Source organism: Cervus canadensis, chromosome 7 (genome assembly GCF_019320065.1).
Source record: "Cervus canadensis isolate Bull #8, Minnesota chromosome 7, ASM1932006v1, whole genome shotgun sequence".
Classification (NCBI taxonomy): Eukaryota; Metazoa; Chordata; class Mammalia; order Artiodactyla; family Cervidae; genus Cervus; species Cervus canadensis.
This window is the reverse complement of record NC_057392.1, coordinates 63,431,844-63,448,265: the sequence shown is the minus strand read 5'-3', so window position 1 is coordinate 63,448,265 and position 16,422 is coordinate 63,431,844. Positions and strand designations below refer to the sequence as shown.

At 33.0% G+C, this 16,422-nt stretch overlaps 1 protein-coding gene across 1 annotated transcript in view; it reads left to right on the top strand.

Annotated features, from left to right (window-relative positions):
- Positions 1-16,305, top strand: part of PIK3CA (phosphatidylinositol-4,5-bisphosphate 3-kinase catalytic subunit alpha) — an 85,342-nt gene extending 69,037 nt beyond the window's left edge. Inside the window, exons 12-21 of the mRNA XM_043473676.1 lie at positions 351-515; positions 736-839; positions 1,861-2,032; positions 3,281-3,387; positions 3,938-4,059; positions 4,928-5,006; positions 8,296-8,466; positions 9,055-9,172; positions 9,278-9,429; positions 10,219-16,305. Coding sequence (XP_043329611.1) covers positions 351-515; positions 736-839; positions 1,861-2,032; positions 3,281-3,387; positions 3,938-4,059; positions 4,928-5,006; positions 8,296-8,466; positions 9,055-9,172; positions 9,278-9,429; positions 10,219-10,489 — 1,461 coding nt within the window. The 3' untranslated portion in view covers positions 10,490-16,305. The remainder of the gene's footprint in view (positions 1-350; positions 516-735; positions 840-1,860; positions 2,033-3,280; positions 3,388-3,937; positions 4,060-4,927; positions 5,007-8,295; positions 8,467-9,054; positions 9,173-9,277; positions 9,430-10,218) is intronic.
- The last annotated feature ends 117 nt before the right edge of the window (positions 16,306-16,422 follow it).

The window sequence follows — 16,422 nt, the reverse complement described above, 5'->3', positions numbered from 1 at the left end:
TTGTGTTAGATGGTTTTGCCCAACTGTGGGTTGATGTAAGTGTTCTGAGAATGTTTAAGGTAGTCTGAGTTAAGCTATGATGTTCAGTAGATTATGTGCTAAATGCATTGAGCTGTTTTCAACATATGATAAGCTTATCAAGACATAAACCCATTGTAAGTCAAGGAAGATATGCATAGTAAAGAAAAATACCATTTACATAACTTTCACTGATAAAATTAATTAGAATTAAACATTTTAAGCACTGAAGTCATAAGGGGGGCTTTTATCTAATTTTAAAGCGAGAAATTAAGACAATGTCTGAGAGGGTTCATTCACAACTATTTTTTCTTTATCTCACTCCTACACAGATGTACTGCTTGGTAAAAGATTGGCCTCCAATCAAGCCTGAACAGGCTATGGAGCTTCTGGACTGCAATTACCCAGATCCTATGGTTCGAGGTTTTGCTGTTCGGTGCTTAGAAAAATATTTAACAGATGACAAACTTTCTCAGTACCTAATTCAGCTAGTACAGGTAAAATAATGTAAAATAGAAAAATAATGTTTTATTTTAAATCCATGCAATTTCCAGAAAATGCTGTATTAGCTGGTTTTATACTTTTGTAAAAATCAGTTTTATTATCAGGAGTATCTATTTTCTTCCTAAGAAATTTTTTCTTTAAATTCGGCCATGAAGAAACTTATACTGATTGATGTGGCTTTGTTTTTATGTATGTTTGTTTTTACTGACATAGGTACTAAAATATGAACAGTATTTGGATAACCTGCTTGTGAGATTTTTACTCAAAAAAGCATTAACTAATCAAAGGATCGGTCACTTTTTCTTTTGGCATTTAAAGTAAGTCAAATTATTTTTCCATTTAATTCTTTATATAAATGTTACTTGTATTCTAATGTATAACGTATACATGTATTAATGTATACTTCTGTATTACTTACCTATTATTGTTTTTGTTTGTCTAGAAGAGGTTTCCATTCTGAAAGTATATTGTACCAGTGAACTTTCTCAGCTTTTTCTCTTTAACATTAAATAAGCAGTAAAATTAAAACTAAATTTTATATAGGAATGAGAGCTGAAATATTTTTAAAGACTTTGATTCTATTTTAAGAAAAGTAAAATTTGCTAGGTCTAGGTTAATGTTGCAATTGATTTCACTGTATGTGTGGATTAAGATATTCCTTAACCCCCCCAAAAAATCTTCCCTTGGAATTCAGAACAATAATGATGAAACCTTACTAGAAAATAAGATAATTAACAACAAAAATATTTTGCAGAATTGATATATGTAATACACAAAGTTAGAGGTCATAAACCATGCATGTTTTTATAAATTCAGATACAGATTTATAATTAACATGGTTTTTTTTTAATGTTAAATAAAAAATTGAATCTGGAAGCTAGGTTTAAAATAACTTAAATTCAGGCACAGTACAGAAAAGGGACATATATGTCAGAAGGGTCAAATAGTACTCACTGAGCTCTTCATTCCCTCCCTGTTTTTTTATTATTTTTCTGCCTGATTTCCTTTTTTCATGTTTATATATTTTGTGCTAAGACTAGTAAATGAAAGGTAGTTGAAATAAATCTAAAATTCTAGATTTTTTTAAATTTATATTTTCAGGAACTACCTGAAACTCTTTGTTTTGCTCCTAAATGATAGGTTTTATAATAGTTAGTATGATTATATTAGTTAATATTAGTATGATTATAACATGTTTTGAATTTAGAAAACGGGTTTTCTTATTTTCCTACAAAAGGTTCTGTGTGTACATTTACAGTTCTCTCTCCCTGCCTGCCTGCTTCTTGCCCTCCCTCCCTCCCTCTCTTGCGCTCTCCTTCGCTTGCACTGGTCTTTTAGATCTGAGATGCACAATAAAACAGTTAGTCAGAGGTTTGGCCTGCTTTTGGAATCCTATTGCCGTGCATGTGGGATGTATCTGAAGCACCTTAATAGGCAAGTTGAGGCTATGGAAAAGCTCATTAACTTGACTGACATTCTCAAACAAGAGAAGAAGGATGAAACACAAAAGGTAAGTGACTCTTTAGTGTGTTTCTGAGACTCCTTCATTGCAGTGGAGCACGGTTATTTGAGAGCCCAGTATATATGCCTTAGAATTAGGCAGATTAAGATTTTGATCCAAGCAGTGTAATGTTGAACACATAATTTAGTCTCTTGAGATTTGATTCCCTCATCTATAAAATGGGACTAATACTTTCCTCATAAGGTTGATGTGAGAATTAAATCAAACCAGATACACAAAGTACCTGTCATAGTCCGTAGAACATGGAACATGCCCAGTAAATATTAGTTCCTTCCTCTTTACATTCCTTTCTCCTTTATATAGCCCTCTTTAATATTCTTTTCCATTATGGTTTATCATAACATACTGAATATAGTTCCCCATGCTGTACATTAGGACCTTGTTGTTTAGCCCTAAGTGTTGAAATTGATTTTTCCTTGCTCTCTGTCATTTCTTTTCTATTAGTAATGACCCTGAAAATGAGTGAAAAGAAATTTAGTTTCTGTATTTCTAAGCTTAAAATGGACTCAGTCACACAGTGAATAGTTCACACATTCAAGTCATCTGCAGTCTCACTTAGTGTAACTAAGTAGACTAAGTCTACTACAGTAGACTAAAAAAGTGATTTAAAAAGGATGTTTCTTTCCAGCTATGTACTAGAACTTAGTAGCATGAGACTTTTCCCAGACCTTCTTTACTGAACAAAGAATGTGGTGTTTTCTGAAAAGCTTAAAAGTCAGACTATTAAGCTAAGCTAACATGATGTCTCCATAGTTTTTCCTCTAGAAGAAAGATCTGCAGACTTTTTCTTAAAAAGTTAGATAGTAAATATTTTAGACTTGGCAGGCCACACAGTCTGTTTTAACTACTCAACTCTGCTATTCTACTGTAAAAGCAACTATCAAAGTGAATAGATGTGACTATGATCCAATGCAGTTTGACTTACAAAAACCGGCCGGCGGCTGACTAACAAGCCATAGTTGACCGTGCCTTGATCTAGAGCCCAAACATAGTCTCTGTCAGGATACAGGACCTTCTTACAGGAAGTGAGAGTGCTGTAACTCTCACCTCTCTGCCTGAGTTGTGCTGCTCTGTGCTGTAGAATGTTAGAGAGACCCTTCTACTTAGAATGCAGCCAGTCCAGGATATGGATTCAAAAACTACACACTAATGAGGTTCCAGTGGGTAAAAGATACTAGCAATTAGTTTTACCTTTTATCAAGTCAATTTCTAACTGTGATTATGCTTATCTATCAGGTACAGATGAAGTTTTTAGTTGAGCAAATGCGGCGACCAGATTTCATGGATGCTCTCCAGGGCTTTCTGTCTCCTCTAAACCCTGCTCATCAGCTGGGAAACCTCAGGTAAGGAACTTTATTGGCAGTTTTATTCATATATTTAAACACATACTTTCTTTGGAGAAAACTTGAAAAAAGTAAAAATGTCCATAATAATTGTATTCAATAATATATGCATCTCTTTCCTTTTCCTACCCTGCAAAATAAGAGTAATAATATTTTCTTAAGTTCAGGACTGCATTTATTCAGAATGAGTTTTTACTGCTTCAACAATAGAATTTAAAACGTTCTATGGCCAGAATTTGTGATATCATTGGATAAAAAACAGAATGTAATATCTGTAAAACTAATGATATATACCTGTATTTGTGGAAAATTCATATTCTGTGTAGAAGAAATTTTTAAGCTTTTTATTATGTATTTTTTCTTTATATGCCCTTAGAAATTATTTCATATGTAAAACTGAGGATAATGTTTAATCCTCATAACTGAGGATAATGTTTAAAATTGCTATAACAGTTCAAAAAGCTATACAGTATATGTATTTTGAAATAAATTGAGACTATAAAGAATAACAAAGCTAAGGTGCCGAGTAAAATTTTCAACTCTGTTAAAGGCTTGAAGAGTGTCGAATTATGTCTTCTGCAAAAAGGCCACTGTGGTTGAATTGGGAGAACCCAGACATCATGTCAGAATTACTCTTTCAGAACAATGAGATCATCTTTAAAAATGGGGATGGTAAGAGTATTAATGGACTTATGATACATGAACTTAGCTATATTTTTATACACAGGATATTTATGAACCATGAAGATTATTGAAAGCCATTTAAGGAATATGCGTGTGGTAAAATATGTGATATTAAGCAGATGTCTTAACATTTAGAATATGTATTTATAATTTTTGAAATGAAAAGATGTATTAGGTTTAGAATCAGAAGGCCTGAAAATCATTTTCTTTAATGTATATCCATTCACTCCATAAATATTTGACATGCTAGGCCCTGAGGTTGTAAGAATACACAGAATGGAATCCATGCCTTCTTAGAATTTATAGTCTAGCAGGGAAAAGAGAGACATTGAACAAATAACTACATAAACAAAACTACAACCTGGTAGATGTAGTCTGCTAAGGAGTCATGAAAGAAGGTCCTAATTCATTTAGAGAATAGGCTGTGGGGGAATATATTTTTATATTCTAAACAAATGTATCTTAGATGGGTTTTCATTAAGAAATGGCCTTTCAGCCCTGAATTCTGTTAATCCAAATATTTTAATATAAACATGTTCAAATTTAAGGTTTCAGAAAAATAAGTAATTTATATATTTTAATTTTTGTATGAAATACATGCCCACTTACCCTACATTGTTATACAGATGTGTTTAAGCAGATACTTTAGAAATGGTTTAAAAACTCAGATTTTTAGCCTCCAACTAATAAAAATAAATGGAAAAAAAAAAACCCTCAGATTATTGCTTCCTTACAGATTATTTTGAAGAGCAAATATAGTTCTATATATTTTCTGTTTAAAAACATTGTGATGATGTGATACTCAAATTTGTGCTTGTGGCATTAAGTGGTGCTATACATATTATTTGAATTTCAGATTTACGGCAAGATATGCTAACCCTTCAGATTATTCGCATCATGGAAAATATCTGGCAAAATCAAGGTCTTGATCTTCGGTAGGTAACCAGTAAGGTGACATGTATGTTGAAAGTTATCCTGAAAAAGTAAACCATTAGTAAATATTAATTGTAAGGTATATTAATTAGAAAGAATATAGTCATGTATCTATAAATAAATGTATAGAGTAATAACTAACACTAGTTGATTACACTGTGGTACTTTCCATTTGTCCTCTTCTTCCTTGGCTCAGAATGGCTAATGAGATTCAGCTAGGTTAGAAAAACTATCTCTGATAAGCTGGTAAAGACTCTGCAGTTGCCTTCAGACTGTCACTAACAGTCTTCCCTTGGTATCTGCAGTGGATTGGTTCCCAGACCCCTACTGATTTCAGAGTCCATAGATGCTCAAGTCCCTGTATAAAATAGCATAGTATTTGCATAAAGGCTATGCACATCCTCCTGTATACTTTGTCATCTCTAGTTTACTTACAATACCTAGTATCATTAAAGGCTGTGTAAATAGTTGCCTGTGTGCAGCAAATTCAAGTTCTGCTTTTTGGAATTTTCTGGATTTTTTCCCCCCCCAAATATTTTCCATCTGCAGTTGGCTGAAGCCAAGTCTCCAGAACCCACAGTTGTGGAGGGCCAGCTGTGTTTAGGAACAGGGCATAGGGGACATGAGGCACAGAAGGCCCAGTTTTCATTCGGAAGTGAAGAATTTAAAAGAAAGTTTCTTTCATGATACTAGTTTTCTAATTCTAAAACTTTATAAACTCTCTAATCTTGAGTCAAGTTGCAAAGTAGTGACTGTGCAAAAAAGCATCTGAAGTTAAGCTAGCTATATTATTGAAAAGTAAGATGGATCTTTGGAAAGTTGTTATGTCTTTTAACTTAAGTAAATTTAAATTTAAAGTTTAATTTTTTAATAATAAGCCTTATAGGATTATGTAACCCTTTAGAAAATCCTTATTGGATTATGTAACCCATTATGTAACTATGAGCATGTTCAATAATAATAATAAAATTAAAATAAGGAAAAATGGTCAGGAGTACCACCTTAAGAAATTCCTGTATTTACCAGAATAGATGGAAGGAAGGATCACAGAAGAAAAATGATCAAAACTGTAGGAAGACCAGAGTAAGTAGTTCACAGATACCAGAAGACAGGAGAGAGTTACAAACAATTTACAGTATCAGTTGCTTCAGGAGTTTAAGAACATAAGGACTATGAAAAAGCTTTTGGATTTGATGATTCATGGTTAGTTTTAAGAAGAGTCAGTAAAATGGTAGTCACAGAAATTAGGCTACAAGGAATTAAGTGAGAAAGTGGAAATAAGTTTAAACTATTACTTTTTTAGGAATTTAGGAAGTAAAGGAAAGATGAAAAGTAGCCTATGAGAACAACAAAGCAATAAAAACCGTACTTTAGTACTTACGTGCCAATTGGCATATTAGATACTTTTTTCATTGTCTCTTTAAATCCTCACATCTCTGTGCTTGAGACTATATGCTGCTGCTGCTAAGTCACTTCAGTCATGTCCGACTCTGTGCAACCCCATAGATGGCAGCCCACCAGGCTCCTCTGTCCCTGAGATTCTCCAGACAAGAACACTGAAGTGGGTTGCCATTTCCTTCTCCAATGCATGAGGGTGAAAAGTGAAAGTGAAGTCGCTCAGTCGTGTCTGACTCTTTGCGACCCCTTGGACTGTAGCCTACCAGCCTCCTCCGTCCATGGGATTTTCCAGGCAAGAGTACTGGAGTGGGGGGCCATCGCCTTCCCCATTGAGACTCCCTGTCCTTTTTTACGTTTTGTGTGGTGAATGGGAAGTAGCCCTAAAGCACTTCTGCTTCACACCAAAGTATGCTTACGTCAAGGAAAAAGCACTGGTTGGTTATTTGAGCTGTGAGCTAAACTAACTGCTTTTATCCTGGAACATCATTTTGACTTAAAGAACAACTAATAGACAGAATATGGTTATTCAGACATGGATGTTTGGCATACATTTTCTTGAACATGAACAATTTCTTGAGCATGAACAATATGAGACTCTTCAGAGAGAAAAACTGACAGCATTTGTTGTCAGGGATCAAATTTGAGCTTTCAAGCAAAAATTAGAATTTTGAGAACCTTGTATCTACTGCTTTAAACTTCCCCCAAATTAAAGATTTTTCTGATGAGATCAATGGTAATGTTAGCAACTGTGATTTTTTTTTTTTTAGTTAATAAAATGAAAAAAAGTACCATAATTTGAAAGATCTCCATATCTGAGTGAACTAATATATTCCAAATGACCAATGTAGGATATTATTAAGTCATGTATGGGTAAAAGTTCCATTCAGAGGCAAGATGAACAAATGGGTGGGTCTTCATGTAACAGAGTATGAAAAGTTTACTGATATGATTTCACTTTCCATACTGCAACTTGAGAAACTATCTCTTATCAAGTTTTGGAGCAGTGTAAAGGAAAAATCTGTACAATTATCTGAAAAGGCTACTATGATACTCCTTCTTCCAACTACATACCTGTGTGAGGCCAGGTTTTCTTCATATGCTTCAGTTAAAACTTTGCATAAGATTGAATACAAAAGCATACATGAGAAGCCAGCTCGGTGCTATTAAGCCAGACATTAAAGAAATTTGAAAAAATGAGAAACAATATCACTCTTCTAAGGGTTTTTTGTTTGTTTCTTTTGGTTTTTAAGGTTTTTCTTTTGTAAAAGATAGTATTTTTATGTAAAGAAATATAAATATTACTTCAGATGAATTAACAAATAGTGAAATTTTTAAATTTTAATTTCTAGTGTCAGTAGATATAACCCACATAAATAAAAGCTCTTTGGTATCCTTGATGATTTTTAAGAGTAAAGGAGTCCTGAAACTAAAAACTTAAGAACTGATACCTTAAGGTATCATTTAGATGTCAATTAAACACCCATATTTTTAAAGTCATAAATGTTTATAAACTTTGAGTTGGCACAGTGATCTTCATGCTTTTCTGAAGTACAGTTAAATGCTTTCACAGTTGAAGGTTATAATAAATGATGGCAGATAATTTGAGGATTTTTCTAGGAATGTTTGTCATTCTGTAATAAAATTAAAACTAGATTAAAGGAGTAAAGGTCCCACTTAACAAATTTGCACATAGAATATTCCTTCATTAGCCCATTAAAATATTTGCTATTTTGGGGAGCACCCTTTGCTAGATGGAATGCCATTTGATTCATGAATCTCCTAATGAATCCAATTAGAATCCAATTAGATCTTCACATTAAAAAAAAAAAAGATAAAATATTTGCTGTTTTAAAATCTCATCAACTAATTGCAAATGTCTTGATCCTTTTTCAGAATGTTACCTTATGGATGTCTGTCAATTGGTGACTGTGTGGGACTGATTGAGGTGGTGAGAAATTCTCACACTATAATGCAGATTCAGTGTAAAGGAGGCCTGAAAGGTGCTCTGCAGTTCAACAGCCACACCCTCCATCAGTGGCTCAAAGACAAGAACAAGGGAGAAATGTGCGCTTATTATCCTTTGCTTCTGTGTTAATATAACTTTCTGACAGATAAGTTTTTTTAATGGTTGTGTATATTTCGAGTTAGACCAGAAGAAAGAATTGTATTTACTTTGGAAAAAGATATGTTCAGCCTTTGAAACGTTTGAGGTTACTGCATTTAAATGATCAGAATTGCTTATAATTTGGTGAAATCCAGGAATCTAAAATCTGTTTTTCTTAATGCTTATTCTTTTGTTAGAAGTTAATGTTAAATCAACATTAAATTAATAAAAATTAAAATGAAAAATTGTACTCCCTATTCATTGTTAAAATGATTCAAAAATTTTATTTTAATGGCACGCTAAGTATTTTTTCACTATAAGAATTATGCTTTGGTCAGAGAATATCTAGAAGTTTTCTTAGATACCTTTGATAACTTCAGAATCCTAAAGTTCATCAGATTTTTTAACATAATTATTTCCTTGCCCTAATGTCAGTGATTGTTTTCATTGTTTTAATACAGACTTCACTAGCGACTCTGACCATGTTTTCCCAGTTTGGACTGGATCATTCTGTACTTCCCTACTAACACATGCTTATTTCTTTGTAGATATGATGCAGCCATCGATCTGTTTACACGATCATGTGCTGGATATTGTGTTGCCACCTTCATTTTGGGAATTGGAGATCGTCACAATAGTAATATCATGGTTAAAGATGATGGACAAGTAATAGTTTCCTCTTTTTAAATATGTTGACATTCTTAAATTTACTAATTCGGGACATTGTATTTCTGCATTTGTCAAACTAACATAATTTCTTATTTTTGAAAGCTGTTTCATATAGATTTTGGACACTTTTTGGATCACAAGAAGAAAAAATTTGGTTATAAACGAGAGCGTGTGCCATTTGTTTTGACACAAGATTTCTTAATAGTGATTAGTAAAGGAGCCCAAGAATGCACAAAGACAAGAGAATTTGAGAGGTAAGCAGAAGAAATCAAAAGCACAAGCTGAAGAATTCTTGCTAATATGCAATTGATATTTTTCAAGCAATTTAAAATAATAGATGTTATATTAACATTGTAGTATAAACTGAATATTTTATGTGTTTATTGTGTAATGCTGTGAAGGAAATGGAAAGAAAAACCAGTTTAACTTATTGAATTAGTTAAGGCCTAAAAAGGAAGTGATCTTTAAACTCTTTGTACAGTAGAAGTTTTTCTTTACTGCTGCTTAAAAATTGGAGTCCACCTTCTCTGTATTAACAAATCATGGATAGTGTGCTACATACAATACTTTTTAGTCATACAGTGTGAGGAATTCAGTCAGCCATGAATACCATGTTTGTTCATAATTTTTCTTACCACCTTAGGGAGTATCATTAGTCTATCTGAAAACCTTAATGTACTTTTAAAAACCTTTTATAAAATTCTCTTTTATCTATAGCTTAGTCCTGGCCCTAACCTAACCCTAAAGGCTTTCGTATAGACCAGTTCATGCATTTAATAAATCCCTATTCTATTTCTAATGTGCTAGGCATCATCTTGGGGGTTGATGACAGCAGTAAACAGACTCCCTGTGGACTCACAGAGTTCACATTCTAGTGTCAGGTCAGGGAATAGAAAGTGTTGTTAAGAGGAATAGGGAGAAGAACGCTATATGTTATAGTTTTGTCTAAGAAGGCCTCTATAACTATGTGACATTTGAGCAGAGACCTGAAGGTATTAACAGGATTTACTCCATACTGACCAAACTGTTCTTATTACTTGTAGGTTTCAGGAGATGTGTTACAAGGCTTATCTAGCTATTCGGCAGCATGCCAATCTCTTCATAAATCTTTTCTCAATGATGCTTGGCTCTGGAATGCCAGAACTACAATCTTTTGATGATATTGCATACATTCGAAAGACCCTAGCTTTAGATAAAACTGAGCAAGAGGCTTTGGAATATTTCATGAAACAAATGAATGATGCACACCATGGTGGCTGGACAACAAAAATGGATTGGATCTTCCACACAATTAAGCAGCATGCTTTGAACTGAAATGATAACTAAGAAACTAAAAGCTCAGTATCTGGATTCTATACTGCACTGTTAATAACTGTCAACAGGCAAAGACTGATTGCATAGGAATTGCACAATCCATGAACAGCATTAGAATTTACAGCAAGAACAGAAATAAAATACTATATAATTTAAATAATGTAAACGCAAACAGGGTTTGATAGCACTAAACTAGTTCATTTCAAAATTAAGCTTTAGAATAATGCGCAATTTCATGTTATGCCTTAAGTCCAAAAAGGTAAACTTTAAAGATTGTTTGTATCTTTTTTTAAAAAACAAAACAAAAAACCCCCAAAATATATAGAAATGATGGAGAAGGAAAAAGGATGATGTTCTCTTTTTGTCTTGCAAATGTTTTCTGTTTTGAAATGTGGACACAACAAAGTCTATTATTGCATTAGGTCCAAGTAAACTGGAGTTTGATGTTAAATTACTTTAAGATTGGAAAATAATGAAAATTTCTTATTTTTTCCATTGCTGTTCAATTTATAGTTTGAAGTGGGTTTTTGACTTCTTGTTTGATGAAGACAAATGCTTGGGGTGTAAGGGACTCTTGAGATTTCAACAGAGACTTTTCTTTTTTAATAAATCAAATCTTTTGATGATTTGGGGTCTTATCTGCAAAGTTTGGGAAGCAGTCACAAATGAGACCTGTTATAAGGTGGTATTTTGTTTTTTTTCCTGGACAGTATTTACAAGAATCTGATTCTTATTTCCCAGGGAAATTCTGGGCTCCCACAAAGTAAAATAATCATCGTAGAGAAAGAATGAGCAGGGATAATTCTTGCTCCAGAATTGTACAGTATTCACCTTAGATTGACTTTTTTTCTCCTTTTGCAATGAATTGAATACATTTTTCATGCATGTTTTCCAGAAAATAGAAGTGAGTATTAATGTTATTAAAAAGATTATTTTTTTTATTAAAGGCTATTTATATTATAGAAACTATCATTAATATATATTCTTTATTTACATGATCTGTCCCATAGTCATGCATTGTTTTGCACCCCAAATTTTTTATTGTTTGTAGCAGCATGGTCAGCTTTTTTCTTGATCTGTGGGTAAGGTTCAGGCACTATCTCATACCAATGACTAGTATATAACTACTTAAAGAAAACAGATTTAAAAGTTCTCCTCTTTCCTTTTATTTTCTTCTGTTTTCACTTGAATCGCCCATCTTCCATCCTCTTTTATAGCTGAGAATGCCTCAGTCATATGAAATTAGTTGCCAAATTAACACAGTTTAGACTGTCTTCCTAATTGCTTCACTCCTCTACCCAGGTATGCTCATGAATAATACTTTATAATAAGGGCAATAGAAATCATGAACTTTTTACCTTTTTAGGCTATTTACTCAATATCTCCCTAGTAAAATTAGGACCTTAAACCATTTTAAGATCATGTCCCATTTCCGAGTCATCAGGGCTCACTTTCCAACTTTATTAAATAGCATTTGAGCACAAGATACATCCTTAAACATTTTGAAAAACGTTAACCCTGGATGTAGGGGCTCAAGCTAGTCATCACTCTACAATCTGATATTTTACTGAGTATTTGAAATGAATGATTAATGCCCTAGAAAATAGCTTTAGCAAATGTCCAGGTGCCACACCAGAAAAAGTGCAATAATTTACTGACAGTTTTCTAGACTAGGTTTATTATTGGAGTACAACTCTATGAAGAGTGCATATTGTATACAGCATCACTTAAAAATATCCACTTATGAAATCAGTTACCTATATAGAAGTCTTGGATAATAAACAGGGACTCTAATACAGATACTCTTAATATTTGGCTATTTTAGAACCCTTAAAGGGCACAATTACTGGAGACTTAGGTACCTCACTAAAGTGTGTACATAATATTGCCAATAAGAAAGATTAATTTGAAAATTAGGGAAACTTCTCTAAACTGTCTTGGAATAGTTAAGGAGAATTTAAACTGTTTTAAGCAGGAGACCAGATAGATTCTTTTGCAGATATCGGAAATTTCAAACTTATTAAAATTTTGTGATTAATGTTTTTTGTCTTTTAGATTTATTCAGTTAATACATACTAACATCCCAGTATTTTCTGATTTAGGGATTAATTACAGGAAAGCTCAGTGAAATAGTACAACTTCGAAAGAAGTTTTGATGGTGGAAACTGAGATTTTAACAGAGAACTAACTGTGTTTTACTGAGTGCCAAAAAAGCTTTGAGCTTCCTTGTACAAAGTCAATATAATTTTTGCATTTTTCACATCAGTCCAGTTAGTCCCTTCCCCTAGGACCTCTCTGCCACTAAAAGACAAGCCACATAGCTTATTTTATCCCAAATTTTAAGAGTTATTACAACCAAATTAATTCCATTGGATGAAATGTAGACAGATTCCATAAAGACTATAGATTAAGTGAACTAGCTAAAAACAAAGTATATTTCAAACATAGCCAAGCAGAGTTTATGCAAACAGCATTAAAAACAAGGAAAAGGGGGACAAGTAGTACTCAGAAAGCAAGGAACCAAAAATTGAATTAGATGCTACGTGGGATGACTAGGATATGTTTCAAGTAAGTCAGTGATAATATAGCTACTTCCAGGTACTTCAGTATCAGAGATCAGTTCCTATTGGCCAGTTTCTGTGACCAGCGGTCCTTGTCATTGAATGTGGTATAACTGACTATTGACTTGACAGGTTCATTTGGTCACTTGAGCAATATTTCCTTTAATGACTATTTTGGAGAAAAGAAAAATAGGTTTAAAGAAAATAAAATTTAATTTAAACACATTCTCGCAAGAAATAATCAACTATTTGAAAATCATGCTTTAACTTTTTATCATATTTTCAGCTATATAAAATCATTTATTTTGAAGACTTTCAGAATGCTGTTAATTTGAAATCTGTTAATCATGTTGTAGAATTTGGTTTTTTAAAAAAGATGTTTCTAATTGGATTTTTTAAAGACGAATGGAATTTGGTCACTATTTTATGATAGAACCTAAGCTTTTTGTGGTTCTTAGTGTCCTCTGTAAAACTTAGTGTCAAGGTAATCAACTTTTGAGGTTTTCCCTTCTAATCTGCTTTATATTATAAGCCCTTTAGGAAATGGGAACCTGGTGAATATATAATGAATTGTAAAATATTTTAATGTGTAACTTTTTCAACTGTGAAACTATGACTATTGGTTTTTTTGAAGAAAACAGCTGCTGATAAAGTATTTTGTGTAAAGTGTAGTTCTTATTAATCAGGAAAATAATCAAATACTTGATTAGAATGTATATATCCTCTTGGATTTTATTTTAAATGGATTGGTGATTTTCACATAGGTAAAACACAGTCCATCTGTATTCTTTTTCCATCAAAAATCTAGTGATTTGGCATTTATTAAAAAAAATTTATGAGCAGCTTATCTATTTTAAAGGCACCATGGAAATTTCACAGTACATAAACTTGGATTTGTTTCTTAATGATTTGTAAATCCATTTAATTCATATCCTGATCAGTAGTTCATGTTTGCCACCTTTTGAAGAAATATAATTTCTAGCATTATTTTAAACATAGCAAGTTAACTTTTTCTGAACGTTATAAATTCCTTTTGTTTCTATATCTGCACAAACTGCAGACCTGGGCTGGACCCACACATTCAGAATCCATCTTAAAAATTGATTTTGATGTCCAAGACATCACTAAAATATTTCAGTTTAAAGACCGTATGTGGTGTTAATGGATTGTGGTGCTTCTACTATTTAAAAACAACTTTCATACTTCAGATATTTTTGAGAAGAGGGGAATGTGAAGGGAGGGGGCAGAACAGGGAGGAGTTGCTTGAATGAGTTACATTCTTCATATCCGTCCTGCTCGGATCGGGCACTAAGAGAAGGCTGAAAGCTGTGAGAATATATTGTGCACACCATGAGGGAGTTAATTCTTCTTCAAGGATGGGATTGTGAAGGCTGAGCTATACAAATCAGCACTGACAGAATCTTCAGATAATAATTCTTGGTGATAGAGAATAATGCAGCTGGGCTGTTTTTTAAAATATAAAGACCATTTTTATTTTTTAATTATCACATTAAAAATTGTAAATGTATCTTATGTACCATGGCCTGGGAAGCCTTTTTTCTTTTCTCTTAAGAGTTATTTTCACTTTCTGAAAAGAATATAGGGTTCAGCTCAAGATAACTATGGTCCTGATAAAATTGGATGGGTAATTCTACCTCAGAAGGTTAATAAGGAAAAAAAGTAGATGAGTCACAATTCAATACTTTTGGCTCTGATATTACAGAAATTTGCAGAGCACTGTATTTTAGATTTATAAAGTCAGAGTTGGCATGTCTTGTTTTTAATGGCATTGGATACATTTAGAAAAAATTTGGATTAAAATTTAATCATTGCTCCAGCCATTTGGGAAAGGCAGTAGTGCTAGGGGGTTCATGGTACTAGATTCCTGAATTTAGCATTTGAAATTTTTTTTATTGTTATTGAAATTGATGTGTGTATATTTGCAGACATTTATATTTGTATACACAGTACTTGCTAACCCTAGTCAAGAGACATCATTTATAAAAGGTGTAAACATCAAGGTTCTAAAATTCAGAAGAGTTTAGAATCGATTCGGAGTTTCCCAAGTTGGGATGTTAGTTTTTACAAGCTTATTTCGTCCAAGGACTTCACTTGAGTAAGGGTTTGCACTTTTTGTCAATGCAGCGCCATTCCTTTTGCTTGGTTTTAGTTATGTTTATATTTCAGCCATGCTAGTTAGCATAAAGAGATAGTTATGAGCCATAAGAAAATCTTATGACTTAATTTTTACACAACTACATTTAAGCGTTTTAGCAACAAAGAAAAAAGATCAGTCCACTGTACATACTAGCATAGGTGGGTAGCTGGTTTTTACTACCAACAGTTGACTCCAGTCCTCCTGTTGGTAAGTATGGGAAGGATAATGCATTTTGTAAGCATTAAGTTTATTAATCTATCTAAAATATTATTTAATCTCTCACTATAATAATTCTGTGGTTATGCTAAGAGCCATGTATATTTCTGGTGATTCTTACTTTTGTTAATCCTTCTAAGATAGCAAGGAGGCAGAACCTTCACTGTTCTATTATTTTCTCAGAATCTTTAATAAGACTAACCTCTTTAATTCTAGTGCAGATTTCCAAATGTGGTCACTAGCCATTGATTTCATAAGAAAAAAACTCTTATCAGATTTATATTCCTATTGGAGAGCTTGGCCTTCATGATTTCTAGAAATGTTTTTGGCTATGGAACCAAAGTTTCAAATGCAGTTAATGTTTTCAGTGTGGTTCAGTCCTAAGACTTTATTTCAGTTGAATAAAATCTAAAAGAATGTATCCTTTTAGAACATAACACTTCAACATCTTGGGAATGTGACACTACCAGAGACTACTGACACCTCCAGTATTGACTTTGGAAGCTTCAAAAAGGAGCTCCCATCACCCTCTTTAGCCCCATTTATTGTCACAAATCTATTTATCTATATTTGTCTTTCATTGAGTTAAGAGTCCTGTAGTATACCACATTAGTTAGGAGGAAAATGTTTTTAAGTGTTCTTTCAGTGATGGCCCAAAAAAGTATTTGACACAGCAAGTGCATGTGTTACTGTACTGAGAATATAGAATAATAACAGTGTCACTAGATTTAAGACCTCGTCCCAGTCGTGCTCTTCCTGGCAAGAAGTTTGGCCTGTGACTGCACTTACTGTTTGTGCTCATCAGAAACTGTCAATGTCTGCTTTAACTTTGCAGTCTGTAACATCACGCTGTTTATTAAAAAAAAAAACAATTACTTTAACTTGTGTCCAAACAGTCCTTAGTGTACTATATGTTGAACAAAAAAACTGTGATAATTACTTTTGCCATTTAATACTTAACAACAAACCATCTTTTTAATACTTAACAGCAAATCACT